Source organism: Vitis riparia, chromosome 4, assembly GCF_004353265.1.
Source record: "Vitis riparia cultivar Riparia Gloire de Montpellier isolate 1030 chromosome 4, EGFV_Vit.rip_1.0, whole genome shotgun sequence".
NCBI classification, from domain to species: Eukaryota; Viridiplantae; Streptophyta; class Magnoliopsida; order Vitales; family Vitaceae; genus Vitis; species Vitis riparia.
Genome location: NC_048434.1, coordinates 3,491,299 through 3,505,262, shown reverse-complemented (window position 1 = coordinate 3,505,262; position 13,964 = coordinate 3,491,299). Strand labels below are relative to the sequence as shown.

The 13,964-nt window shown below is 34.4% G+C and overlaps 1 protein-coding gene, 1 long non-coding RNA gene and 1 pseudogene across 2 annotated transcripts; all 3 read right to left on the bottom strand.

Annotated features, from left to right (window-relative positions):
• Window positions 1-344: 344 nt before the first annotated feature.
• Window positions 345-1,158, bottom strand: LOC117912105 (BURP domain protein RD22-like). The gene has a single exon (XM_034826572.1). It carries the CDS (start codon window positions 1,099-1,101, stop codon window positions 508-510), a length of 594 nt encoding a protein of 197 aa, XP_034682463.1. The 5' UTR covers window positions 1,102-1,158; the 3' UTR covers window positions 345-507.
• A 3,364-nt stretch (window positions 1,159-4,522) lies between these two features.
• On the bottom strand, window positions 4,523-5,183 carry LOC117912106. Its single transcript, XR_004650979.1, has 3 exons — window positions 5,134-5,183; window positions 4,785-4,890; window positions 4,523-4,596 (listed from the first exon to the last, which is right to left on the bottom strand). It is a non-coding gene; the product is annotated as an uncharacterized LOC117912106 (long non-coding RNA).
• Window positions 5,184-11,634: 6,451 nt separating this feature from the next.
• Window positions 11,635-13,019, bottom strand: LOC117912104 (annotated as a pseudogene).
• Between the last annotated feature and the right edge of the window lie 945 nt (window positions 13,020-13,964).

Here is a 13,964-nt window from a genome sequence, read left to right as displayed (position 1 = left end):
TCCTGCACCATGAGTGGATAATCATTTTTATCTGGAAAAAGAATCAATGAAAAAGATATCACCAGAGGTTGCATGGAGCAGTGATATGTTTCTTTCTAAAACACTTGTTTTAACTTTTAATTTCATTTGGATTGTATTCATTACCATTGAAATCCTATAAATATGGTTAAAGCTACCGATTGAAATTAAGAAAAGAATAAAAAAAAATCTCCAATCAATTCACAGGGACAAAAGATGTGGCCGAACAACTCATGGAGTCCTGTTTGCTTTTAAGGCACAAGTTCAGATGATTTTACATGTTCTAATCAATGATGAAGTACGCGGTATGATAAAAACCAAGAAGATGATCATGACCTAACAGAATTATATTGCAAATGGTACCCATAAACATGATACATTCCTCGAACCAACGCTTATTCAAAGCACATCAGATATGGATATTAGAAAATACAAGATGGAATTATGCAACTGGGGCTTGAGGCTTAGGTTTTTTTTCCAGATTTCTATCTATTTAGGAATCCAGATGAGATCCTCACGGGGAAGGAAATGGCAAACAGGGACAGTTCCTGGTTTAACTTTCAAAACTTGAAAGGCGACATGCTTTAGGTTCCAAGCCGACGTATCGATATGGCAAGAAGCCACAACTTCAGCTTTGGTCCTATCCTCGGTTCCCAAAAATGGAAGCATGTAAACCCTTGTCTTGTGGATTGCATGGCAATAGAACACAACATATGGGTACTTCTGCTTATGGCACACCACTGATTTGTCTGCAACTACCTTCACTCTCACTCCCAGTTCGTATTCCTGGCTTCCCATTTCAACCTCATTCGAGATTGGTTTGATGTTTTTTCCAAGCTTTGAAATGCTGAAATCAATTAGGGATTCCAAAGATGTGGCACAGAACCTGGAATCTCCTTCCAGGGCTGGTTGTTCACAGTCCTGTATCGTTTCCTTCATCATTTCAGCTTCCTCGGAGTCTTCTTTCAGTGAAAACAGATTTAGAATTTCTAGGAGCTTGTCAGATGAAAAGGGTATAGAGTCGGCTACTTGACGGTGTAAGAAAGTGGCTTCATTTGTAGTTTTTCTGAAGTGCATCTTCATTTTTGTGGTGGAATGCAGATATTTTTCCAGGAAGTAGCCTTTTCTGGAGGTGTCTTGAGGTTGTGTAGACCCCCTTTGGTGGTGAGGACCCGGGGGTTTGTTTTTTTGAATTTTCATTATATTATTAGAAGGGGTAGGGGACCCCCAGCTAGAGATTGGATGTCGTCTGCATGAGACGTGCAGATGGAGAGGAGTAGAGACGCCATGCTGCTGATGAAGGAGGCCATGCTACTGACTGCTAAAACAGGGAAGCAGGTAATGGCTTGCCCGAGAAGGTAGGAACCGGTTGGAGAAAAAGGGGGGAACTAGAAAAAAAATCGCGTTGGGAGTGAGGTGGTCGCAGGAGGATACGTTTATGATAGGTGTTCTGGAACTTAGAGAGAGGCTGCTACAAAGAAAGGGAAAGTGGCATGAAGAGGCAATGTGTTGAAGGGGAGATAGCACAGGTATGGTTTCTGTCAGCTGGATCTCTTTGCTTCCATATCGTTTTGTTTATGATTTATGGGGATTAATAAGTTTTTGTTTATTTATTCTGATGTTTGAATATGAGCATTGAGGATTTTTATTATGTTCTTGTGGAATCTGAGCTCGTTTGCCTCCATTCTATGTTTGGTTTTTAGCTTGGTTTTTAACCGGTTGTTTTTGGGCTCTGTTCTTGGTATTTTTGCTTTGGTTCTTCTTTAGGACTTGATTGAGATACATTTTCAACTTACCCTAACACCTAAGCTCGCGGGTTCAAGCATGAGATGTAGCTTGTGAATTCGTCCCCACTCGTACACTTTGTGCTCTGTTTTGGCTACTCCCCTATTTCTGGTACTCATCTGTGGGACTTGTAGGCTCATGTATTTCAAGATGTGCCGAAATGGCACCCCCACTTGTTAGCACTGAATGTCACCACGAACCTTACTCCCATTACTTTCCCTTAGGTCCATCTCCCATACTCCATCATACCCACTGTCCATCTTCTCATTCTCATTTCCTTTACCCTCACATACCCACCATTATCCTTCTCTCACTACCCGCGGCTGCTCCTCAGGCCCTCATTCCATATACATATCCTGTCTTCCATACACTCCATGCATATACCCATCACCCACACCCCCACTTACCATACCCTCACGAGCCGTTCATTCATGCCCACAACGCCCTTTAAATTCATTTCCTTTCTTAGCTTAAAACACCTTACTCATTCCACCAATTTATATCACGTCACTTGCACCATGCATGGCCGTCCAAAGCTTCTCCAATCCACTCATCCACGTACAAGAGGCCCATGCAAACCCTTCCATCACCATATCCATCTTCATTCTTCCTCTCTCCAAACCTTCACATACCCATCATTACCTTTCTCTCTCTACACCACGTTCTTCATGCCCACTTCCTATCCACATGCATGAAGTCATGCATGGAACCATGCATGCCACCACCCTTCTATGCCCACCTTACCCATCCTTTCTTACCACCTTTTTCTCTCTACACCACGTTCTTCATGCCCACTTCCTATCCACATACATCAAGCCATGCGTGGAACCATGCATGCCACCACCCTTCTATGCCCACCTTACCCATCCTTTCTTACCACATTTCTCTCTCTACACCACGTTTCTTCATGCCCACTTCCTATCCACATGCATGAAGCCATGCATGGAACCATGCATGCCACCACCCTTCTATGCCCACCTTACCCATCCTTTCTTACCACCTTTCTCTCTCTACACCACCCCACTTCCTTATCCTTTATCCTAGAGGAAAAGGTTTGGTGAGTTTGCTCATTTTAATCTCTACAGTGGACGTTTTTTTATGTTTGTGGGTCTTGCACATTGGCTTTGAGCCCTTGGGCCTTGGTGCAAATGGGCATGGTTTGAGTTGATTATTTTAAAGCAAGTTGTGTGCTGTGAGGCCTTTGGGCCCGTTTAGGTTTGGGGTCATTATGCTAATGGATATGGGCTTGAGTTGAAGCCCAGGCCCATACGTGTTGATGGAGGGCCTCATGTTTTGTTCACCCACCTTAAGTTGGCCCATGCCCATTCCAAGCCCATGCCCACTTCAATTGATTTGTTCACCCACCTTAAGTTAGCCTATGCCCATTCCAAGCTCATACGACCCACCTCAAGTTAGCCCTTTTGTTTTCAATTTGCATGATTTATCTTCTTAAAAACATTAATTCCTCAATAAATTTTAATTCCAATTTTTGAAATTTTAATTCTCACGGCAATTTAGTTAATCATTATTAATTTATTTATTTATTCATTCGTTCATTTAAAAAAAAAATCAAAATTTAAATAATCTTTCAAAAATCCATTTTCTAAATTAAATTCCAATTCCCGAAATTTTAATTCTCACATCAATTTATTTAATCATCATTTTCGTCAGTATTATTATTCTATTTCAAAAATTCCTTCTTCAAACAATTCCGATATTTTCATTCATTTATTTAATCATTATTTTCGTCCTTATTATTGTTGTTCCATTTATTTATTTATTTTAAATTTTCATTTTTCAACATTTTTTCAAAATTCCAATTCCTGAACTTAATTTCCGATTCCCAAAATTCAAATTTCCTTCAAGTTTAATATCCAAAATTCCCATTCTTAAATTCAATTCTCAAGACTCTAGTCTTCAAATAATTTTCGAGACTTCAATTTCCAAATAAATCTCAAAAATCCAATTTTCTCTCGAACAGTTTTAATTCCACTTCGATTTTTAAATAATGTTCTATTTCTTTTAATTTTTACACAAGCAAGAATGATGAATTCTCATAATTCCGAAATAATGGGATTCGTGAGATTAATTCATGCAATATAAATCGGGCTTTGGTGGGGGCCCAACATATGTGATTTCCTTGTGATTAATTGATTGTTTGTTTGATTTAATTGTAATGCATGATCGATTTTATTTTGCTCTATGACATGCTCGAAATTATTCCTTAATTATGTACTAACCCTCTCTATTGATAGCGCATGGTGGCTTGTTGCCTAGGTATGTACCCTTTTTTCCTCTAATCGTTGTCTATCCATGTCTTGATTCTTATGTGTGCATGATCATTCAGGATATTCATTGATTTACTCATCAATTGCCACATCAGCTTCATTTTATTAGTAGAGACCCGACTTTAGGGACTTAGAGGGGTGCTATGGGCCTCACCGTACCTTCCCGATAAGTAACCTGACCCCCGAACCCGATCCGGTTTCTCGCAGACCGCCTTTTCCAAAATAAGGAGTCACACTTAGGGTTTTTCTTTCTTATTTTGTTTACCCTTTTAAAAATAAAACAAAAATAAGTGGCGACTCCAAGTCATTTTTCTTAATCAATAAAAATCATTTTTCAAATTAAAATCGAGCTCGCCATCGAGTGGGAAACGCATGAGCCGAAATGCAGGGTCCACAGGTTGGTCTTCAGTGGCGGTGTCAGGAGCCGATAGTTTTCCGTACCCGATATAGATAGGTCCTGGGATGGCATTTAGTACAACCTTGCTGACATTGATTAAACTTCCACCTTCCATTGAGTCCAAATTCATTGAAACATATATGAATAATACCCCACTTATTGGTTATAATTATGCCCAATGGGCTAATTTAGAATGAGCTGCCTAACTAATATTTAATAGTAAATGATTTTCTTCACAAAACTAAACGGAAAAAAAAAAAATGGTGTATATGATTTAGGGGTTCATTGAAACTAACTTGGCTGCAAGAGACCTCGCACGGCTTTCGGCATCGAAGTATACGGCAAAGCCAACTTCCAGTAAACCTCAGGAGGTAGAGAAGCATTGCTTACAACCACCAGCAGCTGCCACAAGTTCATGCATATATGTAACTTCGATAGTAAGAAGATTCAGGAGAAATCAGAAAACCCACATCACAACGACAATTCAGAGCAGTGAGACTTAAAAATTAATTAGAAAATGTTCATTTTTTAACGAAAATTTAGTGTAAGTACCATTTTCTGCAAAATAATATAACTAGCATTGCCCTTATGTAACGGGGTATGTCAAAAAAGAAAAAGAAAAGGAAGGTAAAAGTAAAGTCTCACAGAGAAGCAAGTTAGAATGGGAAGAAGATGAAACTCCATTGAAGCTGTGAACCACAGTAGAAATATAGTAATGGAGTGAAAACAAAAGTGAGGCTAAGCTGTACGTTGGTATGAAGAAGTGAAATCAATTGATGGATATATATAATGGCTAAGTCGGTATATATGAACACGATAGTAAAAGCATCCTTGCACGATCAAGTTGCATGTGGCCCAAATTTCGCATTCAATGTTTTGCTTTTATGACCCACCCTTTGCATTCAATCCTCACAATCAGAATGATCCAATTTTTTAAATTTGAAAAAAAATTAGAAATTTGAAAAAATATATATATATATTAAACGGTTGGAGTAGGAAGTGTATTAGAATTTCTTACATCTATCCTACCCTACTTCATTCAAAAAAATTTAATAGGAATTGAATGAGAATAAATAAAAATAAACCAAACATGGAATTTGAGATTTGTTACAATCCCTAGAAAAATATAACATGATAAATCTTGCTTTCATCTTCTTGAGATTTTAACATATTGTTGGTGACAATTTAAACTATAGTTAATTTTATTCATATGGATCATTGCTTCTTCTCTTTTATTGATTTTATTTTGGTAAAATCCAAACTTTGAGTTTGAAGATATTTGTTGAAATCTACCTTTGGATGAGTTATTGATGAGTGATTCTCTTTCGTTTTGTTTCTAGACAAGAACTTGATGTAGCTCATTAATTTTTTATTTGTAAAAGTTTTGAGTTGATCACAACTCATGATTTTTCCCTTCACATCGAAGGGTTTTCCTTGTAAAATTTATATCTTGATTTTTGTGAATTGTGTTAATTTATCTTGCCCATTTTATTCACTTGATATAGATAGATTTACATATTTGATTACATGGAAAGGGAAAAATCATTTATTTGTTTTGCTTGGATTTGTTTTTGTATTTGAATTATTTTGAAATTACCAGTTTTCCCAATAAATGGTATTGGAGAGTTTAGATATTTATGGATTTTTTTTAGTTAATTAAATGGAGGATTCGGGTAACAATGGTAAGTACAATAGGTGGTATCTCTTAATAAATCTTTCTAGCTCAATTCCTTTGAATGGTGATGTGCTTGAAAGATTTTGGATAGGAAAATATGTTTCTTATGATTATCTGAAATTTTTTTTTTTGTTGCAAGGTATTTGTTGGAAGTCAAAGCAATGTATTTTTGTCTAGTATAATCATGAAGAATTTGGGTATAGATACTAAGATTTGGTCCACAAGAAAATCACAAAAAGCAGAGATTTTGAATTTTTAGATGATCAAATCATTGCAAAATTTGATGAGTTAGAAAAACCAAAATCTATTGATGATGAACTAGTTGACCCAAGTATGGTTCATCCATCAATATTGTGTATTGATGATAAGAGAGATGTATAGGACGATCATAATGATGTCCCTTTAATGATTGATGAGCTCATAGATGAAGATGAGCAAGTTGATGAGAATCATAGTTAAGAAGATCCAATAGCTAGATAGATTCTACAAGATACTCCCTTATTGAGTATGTGATGATCACTAAGGAAAGATAAGCCAAAAACCTACCAAAAGGTATTATCATATGAAAAAAAAAAAAAAAAAGTGATCAAATGATCGTTGAAAAATGACGACGTGATGAGCGTGTGAAGGTCGAAGATGATTAGGCCTAGTATAAGCCTTTGGATAAATCAAGGCTCAAGATAGGTATGTTGTGTGCAATTTGTCAAGCTTCATTGTGTACCTCCAAAAGGTTAAATCTCAAGGTAAGTATGAACCACATAAATAGGATTAGTTTGGCATCATTGGTAGCTACAAGCATGTCATGTTAATTTACTTCTTTTGTTTTGTTTGCAAGATTTTTTCACTCATCTAATATGGTGGGATGTAATTAGTTAGACATACATATCTTATATAGTAGTGGAAGAATTATTTCCTTTGTCTTTTTGTTGTGATGGAGCCCATGACAAACATTGTCATATCATTTCCCAATACTATAAGCACGTCATGTTTTCTTCTTTTGTTTTATTTGTAAGATTTTTCCACTAGTGTCGGTGGAACTTAATTATTTAGATATGCATATCTTGTATAGTAGCTCTTAATTATTTCCTTTGTATATTAAGATATTAAGAGTTACTATATCAGACATGCATGGCTAAATAATTAAGTTCCACTAATACTAGGAGAGTGGAAAAATCTTGCAAACAAAAAAAAAACATGACGTGCTTGTAGTGTTGGGATATAATGACGATGTTTGTCAAGGGTCCCATCACAACAAAAAGACAAAGGAAATTATTCTTCCAGTGCTATATGTGATATGTGAGAAAAAAAAAATATCTTATTTTAATTTATGTCTTAAATTCTTATTTTCTATTGCTTTCTCTTATTTCTTGCCAACCAAATATGATATGCGAGAAAAAAATATTCCTTCAATATGAGTGTTTGATTAGTTTCACCTGGAGAAACAATTGATGAAAAAGATATTACTAGAGGTTGTATAGAGCAGTGATATATTTCTTTCCAAACAAAGCTTATTTTAACTTGTAATTTCTTTTGGATTGAACTCTTTATGTAGATAATTAAGGGAAAGACATTGCTTATTTAGTTCCAATGATAGTTGATCATCTATTAATCAATAATGGAGACCTCATTTGATTTGTTGCATATAAGATTAAAATGAATCTTAGAAGATGAATCCCCGGTGCATAATCAATGAATCGAGAAACTACACAAAAAAAAATGGAATAATCTAATAAATTGACTTTGAGATTTGAACCTAAAATGCCAAATTCAAGTATTTCCAAATCTAAATCTATCATTTGGCTTAGATTTAGTCTTGGATTAACTTTGACCCACAAAGTTAAGATTAAAATCTAACATGTTTGTGTGGTTCCTCAAACTAATTTGAGAATTTTTCTAGAGATTTTCTTTTCATTTGACTAGTTTTAGTTAAAATCTTAATTTCTATATCTTTATTTGATTGAGCTCCATAGTCACTTTTGGTTTTTAATTGATTGATGATTAGAAAGATTATTGGTTCTATAGATGATAACCCGACCTACTGCTGACCATATAAATCGATCCAAGCTACTATATAAAATAAAGAACATTTTATAAGGGAGTCAAGTTAAATCTATTGTTTACCTCAAACTCCCTCAAACTACCATGTGGATCAAGTAGTTTTCCCAACCCCATGTCCTCTCTCAAAAACCCATAATCCCTTTGTAACATCAATTTCTATTCAAGACTTTACTGTTCGCTTCATGTGGTTGGCTCTATATTCAATTTCTTATATTTTCTACTCAAAAGAAAAAGTCAATCAAGTAATTTTTGTTTGTTCTTATTCAAAATCAATGAAGTAGTTTTTGTTTGTTCTTATCACTACAAAAGCTCTTATGTGATGGGAATAGATTTTTCATTTCTAGATATATCAAAATAATAAACACTCATGTGATGCATTTGATAAGTGAAAATAGAAGGTTTGATAAGAAATTTAAAAGGATAAAAATTTAAAAGAAAAATAAAATAAAATTCTACCTTTTATATAAGAGTTTCCGTATTTTTTTAATGGTTGATATTATTTTTAAAAAAATAAAAATGAAAAAAACATACCAAGCCAACACTTGGAGAAAGCATCTTTGCACTCTTTTTCTCCCAACCTCGCTCATCTATAATTAATATTCTTTTAATAATAATAATAAATAAAATAAAATAAAAAAGAAACACTACATTGAGAAAGCGTCTTAGCATTGTTTCTACCGACCTCATCTATATTTAATACTCTTTATTTATATATAAGCACTGCTTTAAGAAAGCATCTTTGCACTCTTTTTAAGATTTTTTGTCACGTCTAAATAATTAGTAATGACTGCACATCTTTTCTTCCTTTACAAACTTTAGTTGGGAGGAATGCAAATGAAAGCCACAAGGCAGGGCATAGGTTAGGGTTTGATGTGTATAAAGTAAGGATATAAATATAAGTAATCATGATATTTTAATTTTATGAATAAATTAGAAATATATCGATAAATATATTGACATAAAATATTGGTAATAAATTAAATTAAATATAAAAATCAAATAATTAAAATTTATTTATTTATTTATTAAAATTATGTTTATATATTTTTGGTAATAAATTAAATTAAATTAAATATAAAAATCAAATAATTAAAATTAATTTATTTAATAAAATAATCTTTAATATTCTTTTATATACATTTTGGTGCATCTTTTTTTAATCCCGATATTTTTGTCCATGTGTAAGACTGTAAGTGGGTGCGGAGAATATTCTATAATTTATTTATTTTTTTATTTATTTTTCCTCATTGATGCCCATTCGTTAATTAGAAAGAAAGAAGAAAGGTGGGTGGGGAGTGGGCTTGTGGCCCAAATTATACATGTGGTTTTGCCTTTTGGGCACAACATCAATCTTACTCATTTCTTTCTCCGTAGATAAATGAAACAGTGAAGGTTATTTCCAATATTTCATATGATTGAAATTAAAATAAAATAAAAAAATATATTGACTAACTCTGTAGTATGTAACATTGATCACAACCAAAATAGTCATGCATTGCTGAATACTATTGTACACAATATTTATATATACCATAATATTCCTTAATCACAATAGTGGGTAACATGAAAGTTTATTTATTTCATCATATTAATAAGGCCACCAGAGGTGGTCTTATTAAGAATGTAAAATAGATAGGGTCCAAAGTAGGGCTTCTTGCACCCTCTTAGCTTCCTCATCATCCAGACATGTCTAGCACAGATTTTAGGCTTGGGGTGTTCAAGTGCCGCCCCATAGCTAGGAGAAACTAGGGCCGGACAATACTTGGTTGTAACTTGTAATTAAGGTTAATAAGTTATTAAATGGACGTCATCAGTGAGTTTTATGTTAGAAAGTCTTTAACTTAATAACATTAGGCGTAGACCGAGTTGTCTAAGTATCACACAAATGCTTGGAGCTTCGAAGAATTGACACACAGAATTAGAATTTGCTGCTGGGTTTGATGGTAGAATTGAGACTGGTGATAGAAAAAAGGGCATACAACATTGACATTTCTTTTAAGCATGACTGAAACTGCAGACATTCACAATTGGGATGGACCACCATCTTTGAGAAACAACAGAGTTTGAGGCAAACCCAAATTACTCAAATTATCTCAAACATTTTCTAAACATAAATCAATCCTTAATCCCCTCCATTAAACACTGAGTTCCTCTCTCTCTCTCTCTCTCTCTCTACTATAATAATCACACCAACCCCATTACAAAAGCTTCCCGCCCTAAAAGATGAAAAAAAATCACATAAAAACTATACACCATGTTAAAAAAAGAAGAGGGAAAAAACACCACCACTGCCACCGCCGCCACCACCACCACCCCTCGTCAATACCATCCAACAAATTAAATCCCAAAACAGCAACAACCCGCACTACTTTCGGGTTTCAAAATGCTATAGCTATACAGGAATAACATCGATCTTTGATGTGTCCTCACATCTCAAAACAATGCCCTCGAGGCTGGCAGGAAGGATACATTTCGCCCATTGGCATCCTGTAGGGAATGGCTCTGGTGGAGGAACGATCATCAGAACATTCTCATTCCGTTGGACAACTCCCATCACACTCACAGTGCTCCAATTTTCCATTAGGAGGAAACATCAAAAGGGCATATATGATGCATGGGTTTTTTGGCCGTTAATGAAATGCAAACCGGGCGTCTATAACAACTTCTATCATCTTAAGTTATGCTTCCCTGTGATTAAGGAATATGATGTTTGGGATGGCGCTGTGTGATCAAGTCATTCGCATCCCCTGTATCACACAAGGATAACAAAAAAAAAAGGTATCCATTTGAGAGGTGGTCCATAAGTTTTTAGTGGTGCACCAAATTGGAATGGAATAATGACCCATGAAAATAATAAAAAAATTGACTACTAAAACGATGAAAAGTTATTGGGCATCTTAAATAATGTAACATCACCATCTTATAAAAGAAGGCATAAGATGGAAAATCATTCATAGGAATCTTGGATTGTGATTGAAATTTTGGTTAGGAAAAAAGTTTTGAAAATGACATGTGAACACTTCAAATCCCTTGTAATAGAATAAGAGTCATCTACCACTATGGTTCGATATAGCCTCCACATTGGTCTGTCTTTTCAAATAATTGTAGAGTACCATTATTCCACCTGCTCTACTGTTTTTCTTAGTCAACCCTTTGGGAATAAAATAGGTGACATGCCCAAAATCTCGTGTGAAATTTCCAAATGGAGGCACATCTTTGATTCTCAAAATTTTGTTCATCATATTTAATTTATAAAATTAGTGGCCTTATTAATAAAATATCATACCAATATATTTTAATATGATGAAACCGGGCGTCTATATTTTAATTAATAAATTAATATAATTAAAAATAAGATAACTAAAGTTTATTTATTTAATAAAGTTTTTTTTTATTTAATTTTTTATTCTAACCATTCATACTACAAACAGCTTTAAGATGGAACTGATAATGCAACTGGGCTTGAGGCTTGAGGCTTGAGGCTGATTCTTACTTTGGAATCCAGACCATGGCATTGTTGTGAAGGAAATGGCAGACTGGGACCGTTCCTGGCTTAATTTTGAGCACTTGGAAGGCCACATGCTGTGGGTGCCAAGCTGATGTATCACTGTGACAAGCTGCCATGGCTTTAGATTTGCTTCCATCAACACCCACCAATGGAATCATGTAAGTCCGTGTCTTAGTGAAGGTATGGCAGTAGAAAACAGCATATGGGTAGTTCATCTTATGGCACACTACTGATTTGTCTGCAACCTTCTTCATCCCCACTCCAAACTCATACTCCTGGCTCCCCGTTTTGACCTCATTCGTCAGCACATTCGCATTCCTTCCAAGCTTTGAAGTGCTGAAATGGATTAGGGACTCTAATGATGTTGCACAGTACCTGGCTTCTCCTTCCATGGCAGGCTCCTCACAGGCCTCTAGCTCCTTCTTTATTATCTCGGCTTCTGCGGATTTTTCTTCCAGGGAAAACCGGTTCAAGATTTCGGGTAGCTTGTTGGATGAAAAGGGCATGGATTCAGCAACTTGATGAGGCAAGAAAACAGCTCCATTTGTAGTTGTGGCCAAGTTCAGCTTCATTTTTTTTACCTGGATGCAGGTCTGTTTCCAAGAAGAAGTTACCTATTTTTGAGTCATCTACTTGAGCCTCTTCTCCGGCGGGTTGAGAGAATTTATTGAAATGGACGTGAACACCAACACAAGAGGGAGCATAAGCATCGACAGAAATTAGACCTTCTGTTGAATTTGCAAGTTCAGCAATTACAAAGAAAAGTTAGAAATGTTAATCTAGACAAATATTTTTCAAGAAATAAAGCAAATTAATGGTTATGAAGAACAATCTTGATGATATATATGACAGTTTCCCTGCAGTTTAATTCTATGATAGGAGACCATAAGAATCAGTAAAAGATGTTGCAGAAAGTAGGGTAGAGATTTAATGAAACTAACTGGACTGCAACAGATCTCGTATAGCTTCAGGCATGGGAGTGTGAGGCAAAGCCAACTTCCAGTAATCCTCATCAGGTTGAGAAGCATGGATTACTACCACCATCACCTGCATGCATGCCACCAAGTTCCATTACAAGAAGATAATTAAACTAGCACATGAGTGTCCTAAAGATCTCTTCTCAAGAACAGGTTTTTGTTTTTTAAACAGAAAAATTATGACTTGTTCCCAAAACATTTTTGTGAAAAAATGAAGAATTAATCTGGACTCACAGAAAGAAAAGCCAGAAAGGGAAGGGAACGAAACTCCATTACAGCTGAGAAACTTAAACAGAAAGCTAAGCTATGAGAAGGTATGCTTGGATGGAAAGAACTTAACCGAGCTTCTTGCTATTTATAGAGGTTAGTGGGACTATTTTGGCCACTCCGGCATTGATTGACAAAAACCTAACAAATTAAATTACGTGTCAGGAAAGACTTTATTTCAAGGCCACTCTGGCATTGATGGAACGATGGGCATGAAAATTGACAAAAACCTAACAAATTAAATTACGCGCCAGGATTGTTTGTGTCCGGTGGCACCAAGACTTTATTTCAAGGCCACTCTATCATTGATGGAATGATGGGCACCAATAGTAGGGTTCAATGAATCATTTCAAGTCTATTTACTTTGAAAAAAAAAATTAAAATTAACAAAATCTATAGACGATAATTCCATGTTTATATTTTTATTTAAAAATTAACAAAATAAGTGTCCTAGAATATATTTCCTATTTTTGTTTTTTTTTTAAATTAATCAAATTTTGCATAAAAATTAAAACTTTTTATACAAAAAGTATACATTATATATTTTAAATATTTTAAATTGATTTTAAAATTTTTATACTTAATATAGTAAAAAAAAATTGAAGTCGAATACTTCATTTTTTTTATACACTATTTCAAATACAGAGGAAAAGTAAATAAAAAAAAGAAAAAATAAATAAATATAGTTAAATAATTATTATAATATTTAATTTTTTTAAGTAATTCATTACTAATATTTTTACAAATATTTTGATTAAAAAAATATTGGTTGAAGACACAAGAACTTGTAATCACAATAATGGGTAACATGAAGGGCACCATCACTTATTTTCAAGAATAATTAATTAATTAATTAATTAAAAAATAAATTGATTTAAAAAATGAGACAAAATACAAATAAAAAAATTAAATATGAAAAAAAATAAAAAATAAATTTAAATACAATAAATTTAAAAAATAAAAAAATAAATAAGATATTAAATACAATTAA

Excerpts from the sequence above, each read along its gene's own strand:
- LOC117912105 (XM_034826572.1), bottom strand. The coding sequence starts at position 1,101 with ATGAAGATGCACTTCAGAAAAACTACAAATGAAGCCACTTTCTTACAC.